The following is a 22,196-nucleotide window of genomic DNA, read 5'->3' on the forward strand; positions in this document are numbered from 1 at the left end:
TAGTCACTCCTCCACCTAGTTGATCTAAATGGAATGCATATGACCCAGAATGATTAGTAGGTTTACAATTGAGTTTAAGGCTATAACAAATGGTTCATACATATAAGCATCATCATACTCCATTCTCACAGAAAGCAAATACATGTTGATATATGGGCATTGCAGATAGAAGTGCCTCGGAGCATTTCAAACATGGTAAACAAATAGAAATTCAAGTTCGATTAATGTGTTAATGAAATGCATTAAAAAGGCAATTGGAAAAAATTATAATCGTTTATATACAAAAGAATGGAAGTTACAAAATTCACAATTTACAACAACACAGAAATTAAAGAATGGATCAACAATGATGCCAGAAATCCAAGCTTCCTAAACCAAACAAAACTCCTCCACATTCTTCCCAGAGCTCTTTCCCTTTGTTCTTCTCCATCTTGAGCATCTTGAAAAAGGTTTGCAGTGTCAAAAGACTATCAGAACCAGCCTGGTGGCTACTCCCAGCCACACGGTCAACGCCAAGGGTTTCTGCCACACTATTCAAACCGCCAAACAGTCCATCACAGAACTTCATCATGTACTTGATGTCGTACACATTCGGTCCAAAATATGCCTTCACATTGCCCATGAACTCCTTGATATCCTCAGGCAATTCCTTGTTCCCAGTGAACATCTTTATCAAGTACCCAAAATCATATGCACTCTGGAAAGTAGCCCAAGTCAAGCAAGGAAGCAACTCCACTAGCCCAGACCTCTCAATCTCCTCAGCAAAGTCTGCAGAACAAATACCAGTGCATTTGTTTTCGGAAAAGTCTATTCCTTGCCGCTTCAGGACATCAATCGAGACACTATTCCGCAAATGGTTAGCACAGTCTACATCAAAATCATTGAAATTAAACTCCCAACAGCAGTAGGCACCATCATAAACCGGCAAATTCCCAAATGGGTCAGAGAGTGAAAGACCCAATTGGATAATATGGGTCTGGTCCACATTGGTCTTCATCATCTTATACACATCAACCGGAACAGCTTGAGATATCAGATGTTTCGGAATTTCGGATTTAACCACTGTCCCGGGGAATTCGGTGTCGAAACTAGCAAATCGGTAGCCGGCCCTGATTAGACTCTGAATTACGGCAATCTCGGCTTTGAAATTATAGCGACAAACTCTTCGAACCTCGAACCGATCGGCTTTCTTCACAGATCCTTGACCACAAATTGGGGCGCCGACAACCCGGAAAACAGGGACGCGGCTCTGAAATTGAGGAGGATAAAGGGGTATAGGGCGGTGGTGTAGAGGAATCGGAGACATAGGTCGGCCGTGGAAGACCACCGGAACTCCGCCGTGGAAATGAGAAGCAGGCCCAATTGGGAAGATCTGAATTCCTCTCTGAACTATCATCATAAAACGCTCTAAATTAAGATCACTGATTTCACTTCAAAACGCTCAAAGTTACGAGATTTACATTCGATCTAAAACCTAGAGGGCGATTTGGATCACTGCAATTTAGAAACTATTACAACGAAAGCTATGAGAAATAAAACTTCACACTGGCTTATATAGGCTCCTTTCCATCAGCTATTAGGATTTAGGTGGGGACGACGACGTCGTTCTCTCTCTCTTCTTCTTGCACCGCGTCTATTTCCGCGTATAAATTCATGTTTGTCCACTCCCTTTAGTTTAGGTGGATACTCAATAAATGATAAAGTTTACAACATCACGAGTCGATCTCACTTTTGTCTTTGAACGCTCATGATTGTAATACTGCATGAAATATTTTATTTTGATTTAAAAATTTCATAATCAACGGTCATATAAAAAAAAAAGTTTATCTCTAAGAATTAAAATATTTCTACACAAATATAAATTTAGGAATTCTTAGAGCATTTTCAATGGGCTCCCTATTTAAGTTTCTCAAACAAAATTTAGGAAAAGATAAATAAAACTAATCCAAGATGCTCCTTACTCTTAAACTAGAGAAATCGCTATGAAGTTTAGAGAGAGAGAGAGAAATTTGTTGCTAGTGACTCTTAGTGCATTAGTTAAACCAATAATCTATTTTAGAAACTATTGATTACAAAGAAAGCAATGAGAAATAAAACTTCACACTGGCTTATATAGGCTCCTTTCCATCAGCTATTAGGATTTAGGTGGGGACGACGTCGTTCTCTCTCTCTTCTTCTTGCTCCGCGTCTATTTCCGCGTAGACACGCTATTATTCTATATCTTAATATAGAATAATATTAAGAAAAAAACCAATAATATAGAATAATATAGGATTTAGGATTTGTTTTTCCTTCTAAATTAATATTATAATTTTGTTTAAAAAAAAATAAATTGGATCACTGCAATTTAGAAACTATTAATTACAACGAAAGCAATGAGAAATAAAACTTCACACTGGCTTATATAGGCTCCTTTCCATCAGCTAATTCGGTGGGGACGACGTCGTTCTCTCTCTCTTCTTCTTGCACCGCGTCTATTTCCGCGTAAGTAAGGGGCACGCTATTATTCTATATCTTTAGGATTTTGTTTTTCCTTCTAAATTAATATTATAATTTTGTTTTTAAAAAAAAAAAAATTGGACCTCCAAGTTTAGATTAGGTATCAAATAACAACCAATATATATTTTTTTTAAATAAAACATATCAAAACTTTCAAATTTTTTTGATTATCTAAAAACATAAATATATATATATATATATATATATATATACTTGATTTAAGTTATGTTAGGATCCCCAATGATTTTTTTTAATATTTTTATTATTTTTTTAAAAAAGAAATCAAAAGATTTCACTCATACTCTCATGGTGATTCGAACTCATGACATTGATGATAGGAGCATTTTAATGCGACGGTTTTAATTGTTATTTCATCATATTTACTTAGTTATTTTCTTAAATAAATCTTTCTTGTTTAGGAAAGTTACTATTTTTAGAAAGTTTCTATTTTTAGTAATAGTTTCTATTTTCAGGTTCTTGGGGCAAACAAGCTGGAATAAGTTCAAAAAGGGAAAGAAAAACTGGAGAACATTAGAGGGAGCTCAAGGACTGCATAAATGAGTTGAGACAAAGAAATAAAGTTTTCCTGTTTCAACCAGGACACCTGTTCAGGAAAGGAAACTTTGTCAAAGCAAGACTCCTGACCAAGAAAGGAAGCATGAGCGGAAAAGTAAAGGGAATTGACATTGGAGGAAGATTCCTGGAGGCACTAGTAGACTTTAAGGCTTGAAGATTCTTGGAGGCACTAGGAGACTATAAGGCTTGAAAATGACGCGAGGAGGCCCAAGATCTTTCTAGACTATTGTGGATTTCGACAAATGGATAAAAGTCCATTGGAATTAGGGTTTTGTGATGCGCAAAGAGATATTTTTGGAAGGATCTATATATATTTTCTCTTCTTTAGGGATAGGCTGCAACCTCCCAATAGACACAACATGAGAGGAATCAATTAGCTCTATACCATTTGTAGATAATAAGTTTTGTTGAATAATTGAATAGTTTTACATTACAAAAGTAATACAAATATTTTCTAGCACCGGTGCTTTTAAAGATACAACTTAAAGATAAAACTCACACCTTATTATATATATATATATATATATATATATATATATATATATATATTATATGTAAAGTGCTTAAGTTGAAGACAATATTGGTACTAGGTCATTTAAAGTGGGTTACACTTTGTCTATTGTATGACAATCTAATAATTGACAAATACCTAAGATGAACACTAATTGTTCATATAGTAAAGCAATACATGCTGAAGGATACAGAAGAAAATTACTTTACCTTGTTAACAGTTTCATCACTAATTTCAAAATCTTCTGGTAATTGAAACATCACATCAAAAACTTCTGCTACACGAGTTGTCGCAGATCGACACTGGCGATGATTTACCTTCAATTTAAATACAACAAATCTGTGAGATTAATTTTAGTGGTCATGTAGATCTACAAATATTTGATTAAGAAAAATTAAAATCACCATTATGCTTTGGAGACTAGTGTCTTTACTGGGAAAGGAAAGGGATCTATGACAGCTTGTTGAATTCTTTCTCCAGAAGGTGATTAAGATTTCAATTCTTTTAATCGTTCCTATGTATAATGGATAATATCTTCATATAATAAATCAAATTATCTCATGATAATAACTACATATCGAATAATAGAGTAATATAATGAGTGATCAACTTACAGAATCCGAATGACTAAGGTTTTTGATGAGTTTATCTTGTACTGTCTCTTCTACTTGGAGAACTCTGGAGCAACCTTCCTCAGAATTTGACGATTCCATCGAAACACACATAGAGTATGAGTGTGTGTGTGTGTGTGTGTGAGAGAGAGAGACAGAGAGAGCGTAATATATAAAGAAACAGTGAGGGAGAGACCGATAAACAGAGAGATGCAGAGTAAGAGAGAGAGATAGAGATCGATATACATAAGAAGAAAAAAGATAGAGAGAGCGTTCTTGATGAATGAGACGATATATCCTAAGAAAATTTGTAGTTATAGTGGATTCTCCGTTGGTCTCTGTCAGAACTATTTGTAGAACTGAAAATAAATCTCCATAAATTTCCAATGTTCATTCACCAAAAAATCATGTTATCTTCCCATTTATAAAAAGGTGGTGACAATGTAACTTTATAAACAAAGAAACTCAAAATTATTTAACTGCGTATTCAAAATTACACATATACCACTATACTAGAGGGATAAAATCTATTATGAAAAATTTTCCTTGTTGTGTCATATTTATTGGCTTATTTGCATCAGCTTTCCAAACAAGCCAATACTCACCAACATATTTTGACCTACATTAACAACAAATGGCATGACCTTATTTTCACATGCTATAAAGTGTCCTTATGAGCACATTAGCAACAAATGACATGGTTTTAATTTCACATTTACGAAATTCTAGATATTATGCATTATGTATCATCTATACTAGCATTTCTATAGGTGAAAGCACGTATGGTATGCGGTGCTCACGCATACGAGAAATGTTATCGTCTATTTAATTTTTTCACATTACTTCTTCAGTTTTATTATATTATTTTCAAATTAAATAATAAACAAAAGGAGAAAAAAAAGAAATTTTAAATGTAAAAAATAAGCCAAGTGGGAAAGTTGGCGTAGAGCCTTAAAATTGTCACATTCATTTTTTATTGTAACGTTTTACTTTTTCTCTTAATATATTTAAGTCTCTGATTAATCTATACCATTATTTTTTTTTTGAAATGGATCTATACTATTATTAAAAGAAGTGGGTTTGTCACTTTGCCTACAATTTTCCAAAATGTCATTTTCACTTTGGAAAGTTTAATAAATCAGAGATTTTGTAGTATTGTAATTAGTAAAATAAATAATACTGTACAAACAAAACATATATCATATCTCATACTTGTCTTCCACTCTCTTACTGCTGAAACCAGCTTCTCCATTATCCTTTTTTCTTTTTCTTTTTTGAGGTAAGGGCAAAAACGGCTGCCCTTAAGTTTTAACCATTAATAAAACCATAGAATACAGGGGGAGGACATAATCTATCAACCTTATATGACAATAAGCCTTAAGAGAGCATCCCAAAATCCAGGTCATGGGTTCGAGTCACATGGGGGTAGGAGTGAAATCCTTTTATCCTTTAAAAAAAAAAAAAAAGCCTTAAGAGAACATACCAAAATAATATTAGAAGTCTTTACTAATGATATATTAAAACAAATACCAATTAGCAAAAAGTGCACAATAACTACTCCATTTGCTTTACAAGTTTGGAGGCAAACCAGAAAGATAACGCTCACGTGGAGCCATAACTAATACGAACTTTCTCACTATGTTGCCATCGAAACATAAATTTGATGACACTTAGTGTCATCCTGTCACTAGAAGGCAGCGATCATTTGACAAAATAAGGAACTCTATGTTGTCCTAGGCCAAAGACGACACTCAAGGAGCACAGTGACATACGCCCCGAATTTTACCCTGAAATCTTAGGCAGCCCTGTGGGGCCCACTTCAAGAATAACTATGCCGAAAATTCTGCATAATTACTCTTAAAAATGGACTATCCAAAACTTGTCCTGATGGTATTGCACTGTTGGAACAGTCGGCCACCAGAGCTGTGGCCGGAGGGCTTGCCGCCGAAGGATAGGATGGCGGCGAAGGCAAAGGAGCAACATGAGGCTCTTCCTCTGTTGACTTGGGTTTGGGTCTGGGTCTCTAGGCCTGGGCTGATGGGGTAGGGGCCGGGGCTAAATCTTGGGCTGATGGGCCTGTTTGATTTTGTTTCTGCTAGACAAGACTGGACTTGGGCATCGGCCTACGGGCTTGGACTCGGGTTAAGGAAATGGGGGCACTAATGTAATAGGGTATGAGCCTGTGCGAGGTTGGATTAACTTCTATGAGTCTTCTATGACGTTTCTAGTCTCTTGCTTGTACCACAATTGCGTGATTGGCAAGTGAGGGCTAGTTGAATGATTTCTTTTCCGTAGGAGGCGAGGTTTATTCATTCTTGTATAGGCTCGCTTAAATGTGAGCGATCCAGTGATCTTTAAAGGTTTGCTTTAGCTTAGGTAGGTTACTCCGGATTTTCTTGCCGGATTTTTTATGTAAGTTTTGGTAGACTTCAGCTTTTTTGCTGTTGATCTAATGAATTCAACTTCTATTTCAAAAAAAAAAAAAAAAAACTATGAGCAATGAAGAAGAGATTGATTTTTTTTTTTTCCCGTGTTTTCTATTTTTACATTTGGTGTTCACAAAGGGTATAGCAAATATTTTAATAATCGAAGTTAACACTAATGATTTTATGAATTGAATAACGAATTAACGACAAGAATGCAACAAAAAGACAAAAAATTAATAATAAATTCAAATTTGGTGGAGAAGATGAAGATTAATGTTATCCAATGACTAGGGCTGTCAATGGGTCGTGTCGGGTCAATGTATTTATTATGTTGCAAGATACAACCCAAACCCAACCCATTTAATAATCGTGTTAAAAATTTAAACCCAAACCCAACCTATTTATTAAACGGGTTACCCGTTTCCAATCCGCTTAACCCATTTAATAAATACGTCGTGTCGTGTCAGACAAAATGACCCATTTAAGGGTTAACAATGCGACCCATTTAACTAAAAAATACAAAAATTAATTAAATTCACTAAAAACTCCACAAGACGAAGAATATAAATAATTATATGTACTTCATAACTAATTAAATCCAATAATTATAAAGCAAAATATTTCAAATTGTCTAATCCTATGATCAAATACACGTCCAATATTTCAAGAAAAAATATAGCATAATCGGGTTATACAGGTTCATTTCGTGTTGGTGGGTTGACCCGTGGCCGACCCATTTAATAAATGGGTCATGGCGGGTTGACCCACGACCGACCCGCTTTTTAATCGTGCGGGTTCAACCCGCTTTATTTTCAAGTCGTGTCAGAATTGACAGCCCTACCAATGACTACTTAATTATTTAATAATTGGTTACGTATTTAGATATCCTTACATATTTAGCTTTTAGACAATCAGTGTACTTATTAGTCATTTTACATTTGGGTAATATAGTCTTTCAATAATTTAAATATTTGTAGGGTGAAGTAAGAAAATGATAGGGTGGCAATAGAGTGATAGACGCACCCTTATTTCTTTCTTGACTTGATTTATTTCTTGTTGTAAATCTTGAATTGTTACTTCTGGTTGTTTTTGTTTTTTGTCAAATCTTTGAAAAATATCTTTTATGTTATAGAGGTAATTTGACTGATTATCTTTTCTTATATAATAATAATAATAAAAATAATATAGTTCTCATGGTCCAGTTATATAAGTGAAGCAATGTTATACCGGCCCAAGCCCAAGACTGGCCCATCCGACCGACTGAATTTCAATGTAGAGTCTTTCCTTGCATAGCGAAGTCGGCTTTTGTTTCTGCAACTAAAATCTGCTGCTTCCGAAATCCAGATTCTCAACCTCCCAACTCTACTTCCCGCAAGGTAATTTCATCATTGCTTCCATTTGTCCTTTCACTTCAAATTGTCACTAGGGTTTTCTCTCTACTCCAATTTTCCCTAAACCCTAAACACTCAATGCAGAATTTTTCTTTTTTGTTTTGCTTCACTCTTATCTCGGCTCTCTCTGTTTTTTTTTTTGGAACTTCTCGGTTGTGTGGATTGGTAAATTTCGACTGTGGTTTTCATATTACGTTGATTTATACGTAAATTTTGGATTGGTTTCTGTTTTTGATATTTGTGATTGTGTTAATTTGTTCGTGAGCTCGACGTTTTGTGCCCTAATTCTAATTTGTTGTTAATCAGGATTTGATTTTAGGCAATTGGGTTTTATTAAGTTTTAGGCTTTTGTATGTGGTAGCTTTGGATATTCAATAATTCCGTAGAATTGTGTTGTTCTACAGCAACTTGAACCATGGAAGAAGAAGATGATTTGTATATACCTGTGGCAAAGCGGAGAGCGATGGCAGCGCAGAGGATTCTTCACCGGAAGGGGGATGCCTCCGGGCTTGAAGAGGAATCGGAGAAAGCCAAGGCTGATGAAGTGAAGCCTAGTCTTCTTGTGAAAGCTTCACAGTTGAAACGTGATGCTCCTGAGATTACTCAAGCCGAGCAGCTGGTGCTGCAAGAGAAAGAGATGATTGAGCATTTGTCTGATCGCAAGACCCTCATGTCGGTTCGTGAGTTGGCTAAGGGAATCACTTATACGGACCCTTTGCCCACAGGTTGGAAGCCCCCATTGCAGATTAGAAGGATGCTGACAAAGCACTGTGATTTGATTCGAAAGCAGTGGCACATCATAGTTAGTGGCGAAGATATTCCACCGCCTATTAAGAATTTCAAGGATATGAGATTTCCTGAACCGATTTTGAAGATGTTGAAAACCAAGGGGATTGTTCAACCGACGCCCATTCAGGTGCAAGGTCTTCCGGTGATTTTGTCAGGGAGGGATATGATTGGTATTGCATTTACGGGTTCAGGAAAGACGTTGGTTTTTGTGTTGCCATTGATTATGATGGCAATGCAGGAGGAGATTATGATGCCAATTGTTCCAGGAGAAGGGCCTTTTGGATTGATTATTTGCCCATCCAGGGAGCTCGCAAGGCAGACTTATGAAGTAGTGGAACAATTTCTGGCTCCTATGAGAGAGGCTGGGTATCCAGAGATAAGGCCTTTGTTATGCATTGGTGGAGTGGAAATGAAGTCGCAGTTGGATATTGTGCGCAAAGGTGTTCATATAGTTGTTGCTACTCCCGGGAGGTTAAAGGATATGCTGGCAAAGAAAAAAATGAACCTTGATAATTGCAGGTAAGGGTTGTTGATTTCATACTTCCAACTTTGTCTCGTCTCTATTCTTGTATTGGGTTAGATCCTCATTATACCTTTTTTTGCACCGACATAGAAAATCACCTTAATCCACTCATCCCTCTTTAAGGTAATGGCTCTCTACACTTTAGGGTTAGCTTTAGGAACTCTATGAAATCAGTGTCATATCCTTTACAAATTGGTTATCTTTGTGCTTTTCCTCATCTAGATACAGTTATACGCCATAGTTTTAGAGTTTATTTTTTGTTCATTTTCATAGGATGGGCTTCTCCCTCTCTTGAATATGTTGTGCATTGCTTCTTTATAACAAGGATACTGAGCTCTCCTCTTTTTCCCTGCAGATATCTAACTTTAGATGAGGCTGATAGATTGGTAGATTTGGGATTTGAAGATGACATAAGAGAAGTTTTTGACCATTTCAAAGCTCAACGACAGACACTCTTATTTTCAGCCACCATGCCTGCAAAAATTCAGAACTTCGCTAGAAGTGCTTTGGTTAAGCCTGTCACTGTCAACGTTGGACGAGCTGGAGCAGCAAATCTTGATGTGATTCAGGAGGTTGAGTACGTGAAGCAAGAAGCCAAGATTGTTTACCTTCTTGAATGTCTACAAAAGACCCCACCTCCAGTTCTGATATTCTGTGAAAATAAAGCTGATGTCGATGATATTCATGAATATCTTCTGTTAAAAGGAGTGGAAGCAGTGGCCATTCATGGAGGGAAAGGGAAGGATCAGGAAGAGAGAGAGTATGCCATTTCTTCCTTCAAGGCAGGGAAGAAAGATGTCTTAGTGGCAACTGATGTTGCCTCAAAAGGTTTGGATTTTCCTGATATTCAACACGTCATTAACTATGACATGCCAGCAGAAATCGAAAACTATGTTCACAGGATTGGACGAACAGGAAGATGTGGCAAGACTGGAATAGCAACAACATTTATAAACAAGAACCAGAGTGAGACTACACTTCTAGATTTGAAGCACCTATTGCAAGAGGCAAAACAGAGGATTCCACCTGTTTTGGCTGAGCTTAATGATCCAATGGAAGATGTTGAAGATATTACTGATGCAAGTGGAGTTAAAGGTTGTGCTTATTGTGGTGGGCTTGGTCATCGTATCCGTGATTGCCCGAAACTAGAGCAGCAGAAAAGCATGGCAATTTCCTCCTCTAGAAGAGATTATTATGGTTCTGGTGGTTACAGAGGAGAAATATGATGTCTTAGATATGTGCCTGTACTGTAGTTGAAAAATGAAAAACTGATTTTCGGTACTGTTTTATTTATTAACACATGAATTTCATATTTGTGCTTTTCTGCAGTTTCGTTTTGTACATATCAATAGTTATGAGTTTCTTCAGATTTTTCTAGTTCAACAAATCCTGTTTAATATGCATCTTAAATTTTACAAATTCAGCTATTGAAGAAGAGTACATACTATGTGATTATCTAACAGTGATATTCAGGCAAAAGAAGGTATAAAAGAGATTCGAACATGGTCGTTACAAATACAAATACAACCCACACAAGATATTCATTGTGTCAACATCAGCAGTGACAAAGTATGAGCTAGATCTTGTTGTAAATCATCCGATAAATCTGATCCTATTTTCTCGTCCTGTTGATTCACCAAATGCATCGAAATCAGTTAGCATGCAGTTCAGATAGTTAACCATATGAGAGCTGAGAAATTTATGAAATGATATCACAAAACAAAGTTGTAACAATAAAACTCCCAAGAATCACTGAACACGGTATTTAGGATTTTGGGGTCACCTCAAAGTGACCACAGAATTTACCTGTGAAGAAGTCTCACTTCTACTTCCATCATTGAACTTGAGTTCTCTTGTTAGAATCTGAAACTGCTGATATATCTCATTTATCAACTTCCTTCTTTCTTCTGCACCCTCAAATAATTCTTGCTTCATACTTTCAGTTTCTTCTTCAAGAATCCTCATTCTCTCGTTTAGTTCTTCAATTTCACTAGAGGAGCACAGTACAGCTTTACCCTTACAAGAAAGTTTCGCCTTGCTACTTGAACAACCAAGTATCAGTGATCTTTTCATAGCTGTTTCAGCACCCTTGGTCCTTGACTCAATCTCTAAGTTGCCCTGATACGATGCTCTTTCAGTTTTTATCCTATTCTTGTTCATTGTTTGCTCACTAGTGCTTGCACCATCGAATCTCGAAAGCTCCTTAGTTGAACATATTTTCAACCCAGGCTTGAAAACTTCCATTCCAAGAAAGATTCAGAGTTGTGAAAGTGCAAACTGCAAACTTTCCACTCTAATCTCACAAAAGATGGGAATGAAATCAATGAATGAAAAATACCTTTCAATAGGTATGTATGTACACACACACACACACACACAAACAAAGGAATACTAAGTACTTCAAATTGAAGTTTGCAATTTGGAAATCTGAAAACCTCCCATCGAACTTGGCAATTCAGCTACAAACCGCTCATACCGAGAAGTATGAACTTTACATATGCATGCGCATACTGTTTACATATGTATGTGCATACCAAGATTTGATTTAGGAGCTGTGTACTGACTACTGACACATAGCTTGTGAATCACTTGGTGAACAAGTTTGGTGAAAGGTATTTGATGATCCCAACACTATTGAGTTGAAATTGTCATGTACTATAGACAAGTTGGTTGGAGAATGAATGATGGTTGCTTCAATACTTTGCTTCATTTCTAAGAGATCAGATGATGTTTGGAGTTATGCCCTACGGGCAGCAGTGCCTGTTGCAGAGTTGTAGAGTTGAAAGAAGTGAAATTCAGGATTACTTTTTCTCTTATAATGTGAGAGGAAATTGCTATGCACTTGCACCGAGTGTATTCTCTCTAAATATGTCTGCATTCATTTTGGCAGCTAATGTCAGCAACTTCAATAAAGCTTCTGGTTATGAGGTAATCGTTTTGGTAATTAGTAGGCGAATATTTGGATCCATTCCAGAAATCTTTTCAGGAGCTGATAAAGACTCGGCTTTGAATTTGGCACACTGTTATATGTATAGTAGGCGAGTTTGGCTCCATTCCAGAAGAGGCTTCTGGTCTTATGCAGAAATTCTAGTGACCAATAGAACTAGACACACTAATAATCTTCAAATGCGTTATGATTCAGTAATCATTTGTGTAATTCTCCCTAACCTGATACTTTTTCAACCAAAAGAAAAAAAAAACAACTTATTCTTGATTACTCTGAAGTCTTCTTTACTCACTGATACTTGATTACTCTGAAGTCTTCTTTACTCTACAGATCCAAAAACAAAGTGATTTATTCGTTCTCTCAGATAAACTAATGGGTTCTTTTAATCCATTTCTTTCATTTCATCCACTATCATTATGCAATGGGGGAATAGAGTAAGAAAATATTGAGTTTATGATATTTTGACATTCTCCTTCTATACAATTTTAATTGATTTTGCCATTTCGGATACATTTATTATGGGGAAAGAGAGAGTATAAATTCCTTCGTTTTCTCGTTGGATTCTTGCAATGGAGAAAAACGTTCAAGAGAAGAAACTTTAAAAGATACAGGAGAGGAGACTTGAAATATATATACTCGGGTTGCTTGCTCTTTATTTGTTTATATTGGGAGATAACAAGAGCAAACAGCAAAGAGAAGCGTAGATACAGGTGGACAAAGTATCTTATCTAATTGGTTCTACAGGGATGCAGACATTTCAAGCCTCCACTTCATCTTCACCGGATGCAGGGAAAACAAGATAGAAAAACTAAAAATATATATCTAAGAAAAGACCAGCTAAACTTAGTCAATTGGCACCTCAACCTCCATTTTCAGGCCATGACCGCCAAGAACCTGCGTAGACACAGGGCAGTAATGAAATTTCTCAGATGCCCATTTTGAAGTAATTCAAAAATTCATAAAACAATGCATAGCTATTGCTGATAGCGCATAAAGTACACATTAGTGTTATTCACCTTGAATGCCTCAAGAGCATCATGAAATACATAAAGAAATGCAGACTTATGGAAGTAGGATTTTCATGACTGGAAGTGAGGTGTCATTGGTACGTATCAAAACAGTAAATACATATAAAATTTGATGAGCCACAATCTCCTATGTTCTGGTTCAAGTGATCCCTTATACATTATAGATAAAATCACACTCTACAGCCTAAATCACACCTTTGTTATTCCTTCTAATTTGAGACTCCTTTTTCTATCATTAACTCCTTGGACAAACAATTCATATTTGCACAGGAAATCTAAATTTGAATAAGCCTGAAGATTTAAGGAGGCGAGCGAGAATCCAATGAAATTTCTGATCACTTCAATATTTGAAATCTCTACCAAGCCTCCGAATTCATCAAATAGAAAAAAGAAGAGTTTATCATGCAGCATTTATGTCATTCCTCAATGTCCACTTTAATCGATAATTATGAGTGTGAATGCATTACAGCAAGGACTTAGCCTCATATCGCGAGGCGATGACTGAAAAACATTTCTCAACTTAATAACATATGCTTCTGTATTATGATGCTTCATCCTCAGTTACTGCAACTGCAATGCATATTTCTGAAACTGCCTTAATGGATAATTTATGAAGCAAAAGACAAATTGAAGTTGCCTTTTGAGGTACAGACCAATGGCTGGAAGAAGAAGATATTTGGTCCTTATCTATTGTACGGACCATTGAGTTGTTCAGATAAAGCAAGAAAACTATCCCCTCTCTCTCTCTCTCTCTCTCTCTCTCTCAACAGTGTTAACTGCTAATGCAATTAGATGATGCTGAACATTTCACATGCCTCCCAACAAGGCTCTTAATATCAGTCTGATATACCCAAATCTACTTAAGTAACTTAGTTAACTGAACCCTCAATCATCACATGATTTGTGCATAAAACTACCAATAGTAAGACAGTGAGACTAGCTGGAGAAGTCTCCAGAGTTGATATCAAGCTTATTTTTGCATGGTGTTTAAAACGGAAAAGAAAGGAGTAAGATGATAGAAGTAATGGTTATATTATTTAAGCAATCATATGAAGCCTATAAAAGTTTAAAGCATTTCATGTCATTTAATATACGCGAGTGTACCCTTCCCCTCTCTACGTGCCAAATAAATGTTCTGACAGGAAAGATATGATAGTACAGTGTAAAATACCTTACTGAAGTCATCTAATGTCAAATAAGATCCCCTTGAATATCCTGATTCTTGCAAGACTTGGGTCAACACTTTCTGCAAATGAAAGACCAAAGTGAACAAAGGGCAGAATGCGATAACGTTAAGTGTTGCTGTGAAATCTAAGACAAAGAACATTTTAACAGGTACATACAACACACGTCATGCTATGCTGCAAAGAGATGTAAATACAACAAAGCATATAAGTATTGCAAAGATTAGGACAAAGAGGGAATAGGATACTATGTTCATGATAGACACAATTCAGAACACACATTCTATTTTAGAATTATCTTATGTTCAGCAATAGTCATCTATTATAATTATAATCCAAACTTTCAAGAATGGGACAATAGCAAATATCATGAACACGGGATCCACTTTATGAATACTAAATATGATGGAAGTATATACTTCTTTGGAGGAAGAGAAACATTATCCGAGTGTGAAAAATGGTACTAAAATGTGAAGATATCCATCACATACTATCCACTTGATGAATCATATCTCCTATAAAATCCATTAGAATAGAATTTCCGACTGATAATACATCATGTTTCTCTATAATTCTATGATATCCACAAGCTCCTTATTTGAGACATTTTCACTGACTTTGTACACAAGGACTGTGATTATCAAAGAAGTGTGATAAGCATGTCAAGCATTGTTGAAGTTAGACATAGGAAAACCTATCAATTGAGCATGTTTCCCATCTCTTTTCAATAAACCAAAACAAAAAAATTTCTCAATTTCATCTGGTTGAAAAACTAGATCATACTCGCTGCAAAATTCATAGTTCAGCAACTGATAGCTTTAACAAAATTTAGAAGATGAAGTTTCAGCAAAATTTTGCATAGCTTGAAGTAATATACACCAGTTTCCCGAGTTTCAATCAAAACCCTTAATTCTTGTCCTCCAATTCTGTGTGTGTGTGAGTGAGTGAGTGAGTGAGAGAGAGAGAGAGAGAGAGAAAGAGAGAGAGAGAGAGAGAGAGTTGGTATAACTTTGGTTTTACCTCTCTTTGCTCGTCAGACATAAATGAACCAGACATATCCCGGAGCACTTCTAATATATCATTGAAAGACACCTTTCCATTGCGGTCTGAATCATATACCTTGAAAATAACTGAAAAACAATGTTACCAACTTAACCATATGCAATAACTTGCTAGAGCATGCTATCAAACTTGTAACTTAAACATAATCGAATAGATTTCACAAGAAGCAGTTCACTATAAAAGATTAAACTTGACATGACCAAAAGACTTACATTCAATTTTCTGCTGCATAGTAGCTCTAGCACTAAACGCAGACAAGAAAGCCACAAAGTCCTTAAAGTTCAAACCTTCCACCATCTTAAGCAGCCTCTAAGGAAAAGCACATAACAAAGCATAAGTTACTGAACACATAATTGCACAACCAATCAAAAAGAAAGTATACTGAAGACTCAATTCTGGTTCAAACAACTAAATAAAGTGGACTACCTGAGATATTGGATTCGTTGCTAACTCGGGTACTGATAAGAATTCATCAGATGAGATGAAACCCTTTGCATTCCGATCAAGCTGACAAAATCTTTTATACAAGGATACAATTTCTTGCTGGGAAACTGATTTTGAAAGCAAAATCAGATCACGTATTAGCATTACTAACAACAACAACAACAACAAATAAAAACAAAAAGAACCAGTAAAAAAAAAAAGTAGAAACCTTGAAGAAACAAGAAAAAGAAAAACCTACATAGATTATGGCAGTGCTCCTGTACTTCTTCAATGTCATACTGAGTTAGCATCGATGAGGTACTTCCCATTCCTCCTCACTGCAAGATTGGAACAAACCAATAAGAACCCACTAATGATTTACACATAAAAGCCAAAACCCAGAAACGAATGCGTAAATCAACGTAATTCACTACTTCACAAGGCTATATGCACTGTTTGGTTGCTGAGAAAAAAATGGCGGCAAAAGGAAAACTAAATCTTTACAGGGTCCCAAGTTCTAATATGGCAGAAGCAGGAAAAACTAAATCTTGGGAAGCCATTTCAATATAAAATGCTTAAAGATCAAAAGGGCAATTACCAGAATTGTTTCTTTATCTTCTAGGATGCTGAGCCGTGAAAGATGAATTGGCTGGAAGCTTAGCTACGATTTGTTTTGGGAGAATATAAAGATAAGGGCCTTACCTTGTCAACATCGATAGACTGGAAAAACAGACATTGTTTGGTCTTGGGAAGTGACGATGAGGAAGTTGTTGTTTTGGTTGATTCCCAAATCACTTCCTCATCTTTCTCTTGGGGGATCCTCTGCCGTTGATAGTGATGAAAAATCATCATGTAGTTTATTTGGTTTGGTTTTAGCATTCTTCAAAATGTTTAATGCGGTTTACTGAAGTCAATTTCTCACCAAAACATGTGGCTTTAATTTCTTTTCAGTATGTACTACTTGATAGTTAATACCAACCAGACTTATAATGCTACTATAAATAGCAAGTCATCAAGACCACCGAATGCAGAGGCCATGTGTAGCCGGCAGCACAGCACAACCCCACTTAGAGAATTCTGCATTTATCATAGGACAGAAAAGATGGCTTCAGCAAACTAGGGTAGGTCATATTTGATTGCTTAAGTAACAAGGAACAGTGTCAATCACATTCAATGCTCAAACTGTGTGGCCGACTCCAATTTCGATTGCACCGGTTCTTGACCATGACATTGAAATCAAACAGTGAATTTGTTGTGTGAATAGACCTCATTAGTAAAGCCACTCCTCCCTCTTTCGCAAATTCAATGTATTCATGTTCCAATGCATGCCCAGATACTTTTTTCCATGCACGATGGTCAGAGCTTTGAAAGATTCGTTATTGCAAATGTACAACAATGATCGTCCTGGGTCTCTTATAAAACCTTCCTCAAAATTGGAAATCAGTTTTGAACAAGTATTTCGGTGCTGACAATACAAAGGCAAGCTTTCGGCCATGAAGAAAAACATATATGGGCACGCCCATGAAAACATTTGTAGATATAGCTTAACCCGCAACATAATGAAAGATGGAAGCATAGAAAACTACATCTCCGGCAGAAATTATACTGCCACTCGAATACAAAAAATGTTTTGAGTATTGAGTAACAAATGCAACAAGTGCCCAAAGCAAACGGAAGCCTGACAGCCCCCAAGATTTGCATTATTATAGACAACATACATCATAATTCTAGCATGCATCAAGATCCCGGCATGGAGGAGGTTTTGGCTCACCGAGCAACGTAGTATTTCCTCCTTCTGGTCCACCCTTAATGCGCTTAGGATTTTGAGTGCCGGCCTGAAAATGTGCCAATGAAGTTATACCAAACAAGGTAAGCCAAACTAAAAGGAGACCTAAAATAGGGGAGGAGGGACTAATAGAGTTTTTGAGATATACTTCTATATGTTTACTATAGTTATACAGTGGTCCAACATATAAAAGAAAAACTGGGATGAAACCCAATAAGTCCTTACCGGAGGCTTCTCGCCTTTTCTTAACTTCTCAACTATTTCCACAACTCGCTCGGGAGTAACATCTTCCTGAAATTGGAAGAAAAAATATTTTATCAATTTAATCCAATACAGTGTAGACACAAAGTAATAAAGGTGAAGTCAAGACCCACATAATAGTTGTATGTATATCCCTCCGATCCATTTGAGTAATCTGCCACTGTAATCATAGGAGCATTCACACAGCATCCCTGCAGATAACCAACTTGAGTCATGTCATGTCTAATTCATGCACGATGGATTGCAACAAGTTTTCAAAAACAGATGTATAAAAAGAAATGGTAAAAGGAGGATCAAAGATCCTATTGTATCTATTTAAGATCACAGATGGGGCAAGTGGTGAACCAATGAATAGTGCAAATAGCAGAATGGTGATCACTACAAATGAATGTACAGCACAACTAAGGTAAACAACGGAAATGTTTAAATTCTCTTTTTATGAACTTTATATCCATCAGACACAGGGACTTAAGTTTTATGCCACTCTGTTTACAAACCTTTTCACCAGATGTTAAAGTAAAACTATCAAGGGACCACCAGTCTCTTTTTCTTATTCTCTAATTCTCAGCAGCATTCCAGCATGAACCAAGCAAAACCAATACTAAAGAATAGCTAGAAGCTGAATGTTCAGGCCACTCAATAGTTGAAGAAACAACTCACCATGCATTCCATTTCCCCGACAGAGAATAATCCATCCTTGGTTACTTCTGCAGATTGGCAATTCAAGAAACTTATTTTACACATACTATTTTTCTTCCAAAATCTTAAAACTGTAGAAGGAAGAACGAAATACTCAAAATATATTGTGTAAGACTCACCATTGCGTTTCACTCCTAGGTGTTTCAGTAAAGCTGATTCAATATCGCGTGAGCCACGAATCATACATGGTGTTGTGCCGCATACCAAAAGATGATATTTGCCCACCTGAAACCAAAAAAACAAAAAAACATGGGTGCTAGAATTTACATAATATAATAAAATGAAAAAGTGAACTAAATTTACACTTTCTCACCTTTGTCCGGTTGAACATCGAATAAAACGTTGCAACTTCATATACACGTATAGGAGCAACTTCTATAACCTTCGCTACCTATATAATCCACACAAAAATTATCAACATGAATATTCATATAGACTCTTGCATTCCCAAGCACTATAACATTCTATCCAGCAGCATGAAGTTTAACTGGAACTTCAATCAGCACAACAAGGAGCTTTTAATGTATTGAGCAACGATGAAACATTTTACTGAAGAATGAAACTTCCATTTCAGGTAAAAAGCCAGTATCACATATATGTAATACAAAAAAGGATTGAATTTTGGTTAGACCGATCCAACCAACCTAAGTTTTGCACATTTGAATCAAGGAAATTTGATATATTACACAAACAAATATCTTGACCTGAATCAAAAGTAGAGCAAAGATAGGTAAAGGGATTTCCAACGCCAGCAACCACAAAAGCATACATTTCAAACAATAAAAATAATTTAACTATATCATGTAGTTATATACAGTTTGAATAGTGAATCTTTCATGGTTTATACTGTCAGGAAAGCACACACCATGAAATAAGAGTAGAACTCAAGAGCTTTGGGCAGTCCAAGTAAAGATTTCATAACTAGGCAAACATACACATGATTTATCAACCCGAACTGATAGGTGAGCAAAAATGGATGTAATTTACAAAATACATATTAAGTGAAAACTGCTTTCCCTATCCATAGTATTCATTATATATTTTTTTATTATAAGTATTTCATGATTTATGTTGATCTAGTGACCAGACAAAAATAAAGGATCCACCATACCAAAATGTGTTCAGAGTTATAACTACTCGAATAACAATCATTTAGATTTGTTCAAGTTAGTTACTGAGATATATACTTTACAACTCACCCTACCTATTTAACCACTTGAGATACCATAATTTGAACATTTCAATTAGCTTAATGAATCTGGGAACTAACATGGTATAGTTACAAATTCCTGCTGATACCTTTGTTTTCTAGGATTCCTGCTGAACTAACATGGTATAGTTACAAATTCCTGCTGATTCATTAAGCTAATAGAATGCACAGGTTACAAATTCCTTTGTTTTTTAGGATTCCTTATGAATTTTTAACCTGTGCACGCACAGCTATACACTGACCTACCAAATCCGCCCATGGCCATCTTTAAATTGCAGATTTACAATACTTTACAAAAATAATACGATACACATGTATCAATGAATTTTCACAATAGAAGAACAACTGAATACACCACTAGCTTATGAAACAGGCTTATGTGATCAAAAGAAAGTAACAAAGACAACTCTAGTACTGATAGCCAAAGCACCAAAACTGAAATAAAACAATGCTAAACATTCTGCAATTATCAGGCCTTCATAATTTCAATTCTTGGTCATTGACTTCTCCAGTACTGATTGCAACATTTCTATATGCTCTTAAGTCTTACCAGAGATTTTTTTTTTTTTATGCATGTAAACCCTGATCAAGTATGTAGAGTACTAACGTTTTAAAGCTTGCATATAAAGGACAAACAAATGAAACGTGGGCCGAGTGTATGTTGGGATGCAATATTTTAAGCGTTAAACAAACATATGTGTATCTACCTATATCCACCAGGAGATGCAGGGACTTGCCCAGATGTTTCAGTGACATGTATAGAAAATGTGTACAAGCTAAATATCATTTAAACAAGCATTCAAGGCAACATACTGCATTCATTGCTGAAACAGGGAGCCATCCTCCATGCTGCTGTTGTGCAAGATCCAGCAGAGGAATCACTGCAGACTGCTTGTAGTTGGATGGATAATGAGAAAGTATATCTTTCGCCTACACATGAATATAAAACAAATAAATAATCTTACATGTGCCAAGTAATGCATATGATCAATGCCTATGGTCAGACATGTCATGCTATATCATGAAGATCAATCAACACAACAAAATGTTGAAAACATGACACGTAAATTGGTCTATTTAAACCCTGTCGGACATTACAATTGAATCAATCTAACTTCCACTGAAATGAACATCGTTGTTCCTAACCTACCCCATAGTCAACCTATAATCAACAGCAATTTTGCATAACGTATGAGCAAAGATTCAAACTTGCAACCGCAAAACCACTAAAACAAAGACTCTGCTTCAATTCCAAGTTGCAAATGCAGTATTATGTACCCTACAGCACAAATTCTACAAACACCGCGACGCAGTGTATAAACCTTAGAATCAACACTGTTGGACACACACACTGACAACCCAACCATCTTTTCACAACATTTTTTTACCAATTCACCCCGCATTCACCACATTTACTGCATAAGGTACCTAAGAAAACATGCCAATACAAAAGAAAAAGGTGAAAAAAAAAAAAAAAAAAAAAAAAAAAAGAGATTACCTTCTCTTTGTTAACATCGCTAAATTCCCATGGAAGTTCTGGATTGTTCTCCGGCGAATCAATATGCTGCCCAATGTTTTCGAAACACATTCAATAATACTCCAATCCGTTCAATGAATTAAACAAGGAATCACGGAAAAGTGAAGAAATGAGAGGAACTCACGTAGTTGAGAGCAGTGGATAAGGATCGAACCGAAGAAGGCTGCAGATAAGTTTGAATCAGAAATCTGTGATTTGATTTGGGGGAGAACGAAAAATGGGAGAGGAGTTACCTGAGTGAAGATTCTGCGGATCTCTTGGAGCCGAGTGGAGGCGAGTCGGCCCAGCATTTTGGTTTCAGCTCGGAAGTCAGTCACACTGAGCGAGCGAGAGAGGAAGAGAATTGGGGGTTTCCGATGAACCTGAGGCTGATGGAAGGGGATGTGGAAGAAGACTACGGACCGTTGGATGTCGTTTTCTGTGGCTGTGATGAGTAGAATGGGCTGGGCCGGAAGGAGAGACAAACAAGAGGGAGTGTGGTTGACATGAGAAGTAGACCTGCCAAAAAGGAACAAACATGAATAAATGTTTTTCATACAAAACTTATTTGGTAAAATAAGTAATTTACTGTTTTTTTGTCTTTTTATTAGTGGTCAATTGCTCTTTTTTTTTTTATACAATTAAATTACTGTATTTTTCGTGGGCAGTAAATCATTTCATACTTTGACAAGGAGGCATAAAGAAGCCTCAACCCAAACCATTCTTAAAGTCGAAAATTCTTTTTTATGCACCA

At 36.2% G+C, this 22,196-nt stretch overlaps 5 protein-coding genes across 6 annotated transcripts; 1 reads left to right on the forward strand and 4 right to left on the reverse strand.

Moving 5' to 3' along the window:
• Positions 1-340: 340 nt before the first annotated feature.
• Positions 341-1,396, reverse strand: LOC133728958 (probable CCR4-associated factor 1 homolog 11). Its single transcript, XM_062156422.1, has one exon. The coding sequence runs from the start codon at positions 1,394-1,396 to the stop codon at positions 341-343; it is 1,056 nt and encodes a 351-aa protein (XP_062012406.1).
• Positions 1,397-7,866: 6,470 nt separating this feature from the next.
• LOC133725054 (DEAD-box ATP-dependent RNA helicase 35) lies at positions 7,867-10,654 on the forward strand. The gene is made up of 3 exons (XM_062152079.1): positions 7,867-7,999; positions 8,419-9,322; positions 9,682-10,654. Exons 2-3 carry the CDS (start codon positions 8,430-8,432, stop codon positions 10,550-10,552), a joined length of 1,764 nt encoding a protein of 587 aa, XP_062008063.1. The 5' UTR covers positions 7,867-7,999; positions 8,419-8,429; the 3' UTR covers positions 10,553-10,654.
• Positions 10,655-10,792: 138 nt separating this feature from the next.
• On the reverse strand, positions 10,793-12,081 carry LOC133725055 (uncharacterized). Its single transcript, XM_062152080.1, has 2 exons — positions 11,133-12,081; positions 10,793-10,951 (listed from the first exon to the last, which is right to left on the reverse strand). Exons 1-2 carry the CDS (start codon positions 11,568-11,570, stop codon positions 10,868-10,870), a joined length of 522 nt encoding a protein of 173 aa, XP_062008064.1. The 5' UTR covers positions 11,571-12,081; the 3' UTR covers positions 10,793-10,867.
• A 798-nt stretch (positions 12,082-12,879) lies between these two features.
• LOC133725057 (uncharacterized) lies at positions 12,880-16,827 on the reverse strand. 2 transcript variants are annotated; one of them, XM_062152083.1, is made up of 7 exons: positions 16,673-16,827; positions 16,230-16,308; positions 15,974-16,098; positions 15,760-15,856; positions 15,506-15,615; positions 14,473-14,547; positions 12,880-13,167 (listed from the first exon to the last, which is right to left on the reverse strand). In XM_062152083.1, the coding sequence occupies exons 2-7, from the start codon at positions 16,297-16,299 to the stop codon at positions 13,117-13,119; spliced, it is 528 nt and encodes a 175-aa protein (XP_062008067.1). In that variant the 5' UTR covers positions 16,300-16,308; positions 16,673-16,827; the 3' UTR covers positions 12,880-13,116. The 2 variants fall into 2 exon arrangements, with proteins under 2 accessions (XP_062008067.1, XP_062008066.1); XM_062152082.1 differs by having other exon boundaries at positions 16,569-16,725.
• A 700-nt stretch (positions 16,828-17,527) lies between these two features.
• LOC133725056 (NADH dehydrogenase [ubiquinone] flavoprotein 2, mitochondrial) lies at positions 17,528-21,955 on the reverse strand. The gene is made up of 10 exons (XM_062152081.1): positions 21,697-21,955; positions 21,588-21,626; positions 21,425-21,490; positions 20,740-20,856; positions 19,030-19,107; positions 18,836-18,941; positions 18,678-18,724; positions 18,131-18,208; positions 17,982-18,047; positions 17,528-17,805 (listed from the first exon to the last, which is right to left on the reverse strand). Exons 1-10 carry the CDS (start codon positions 21,751-21,753, stop codon positions 17,698-17,700), a joined length of 762 nt encoding a protein of 253 aa, XP_062008065.1. The 5' UTR covers positions 21,754-21,955; the 3' UTR covers positions 17,528-17,697.
• Positions 21,956-22,196: the final 241 nt, after the last annotated feature.

This window comes from Rosa rugosa, chromosome 1 (genome assembly GCF_958449725.1).
Source record: "Rosa rugosa chromosome 1, drRosRugo1.1, whole genome shotgun sequence".
Lineage (NCBI taxonomy): Eukaryota > Viridiplantae > Streptophyta > Magnoliopsida > Rosales > Rosaceae > Rosa > Rosa rugosa.

Excerpts from the sequence above, each read along its gene's own strand:
- LOC133728958 (XM_062156422.1), bottom strand. The coding sequence starts at position 1,396 with ATGATAGTTCAGAGAGGAATTCAGATCTTCCCAATTGGGCCTGCTTCT.
- LOC133725054 (XM_062152079.1), top strand. The coding sequence starts at position 8,430 with ATGGAAGAAGAAGATGATTTGTATATACCTGTGGCAAAGCGGAGAGCG. Across the intron at positions 9,323-9,681 it reads ATGAACCTTGATAATTGCAG|ATATCTAACTTTAGATGAGG; the intron begins GTAAGGGTTGTT and ends TTTTCCCTGCAG.
- LOC133725055 (XM_062152080.1), bottom strand. The coding sequence starts at position 11,570 with ATGGAAGTTTTCAAGCCTGGGTTGAAAATATGTTCAACTAAGGAGCTT. Across the intron at positions 10,952-11,132 it reads GAAGTGAGACTTCTTCACAG|GACGAGAAAATAGGATCAGA; the intron begins GTAAATTCTGTG and ends GTGAATCAACAG.
- LOC133725057 (XM_062152083.1), bottom strand. The coding sequence starts at position 16,299 with ATGGGAAGTACCTCATCGATGCTAACTCAGTATGACATTGAAGAAGTA. Across the intron at positions 15,857-15,973 it reads CAACGAATCCAATATCTCAG|AGGCTGCTTAAGATGGTGGA; the intron begins GTAGTCCACTTT and ends GCTTTTCCTTAG. Across the intron at positions 14,548-15,505 it reads TGTCTGACGAGCAAAGAGAG|AAAGTGTTGACCCAAGTCTT; the intron begins GTAAAACCAAAG and ends TTTCATTTGCAG.
- LOC133725056 (XM_062152081.1), bottom strand. The coding sequence starts at position 21,753 with ATGCTGGGCCGACTCGCCTCCACTCGGCTCCAAGAGATCCGCAGAATC. Across the intron at positions 18,209-18,677 it reads TCGGGGAAATGGAATGCATG|GGATGCTGTGTGAATGCTCC; the intron begins GTGAGTTGTTTC and ends GGTTATCTGCAG. Across the intron at positions 18,048-18,130 it reads GATATACATACAACTATTAT|GAAGATGTTACTCCCGAGCG; the intron begins GTGGGTCTTGAC and ends TTCCAATTTCAG.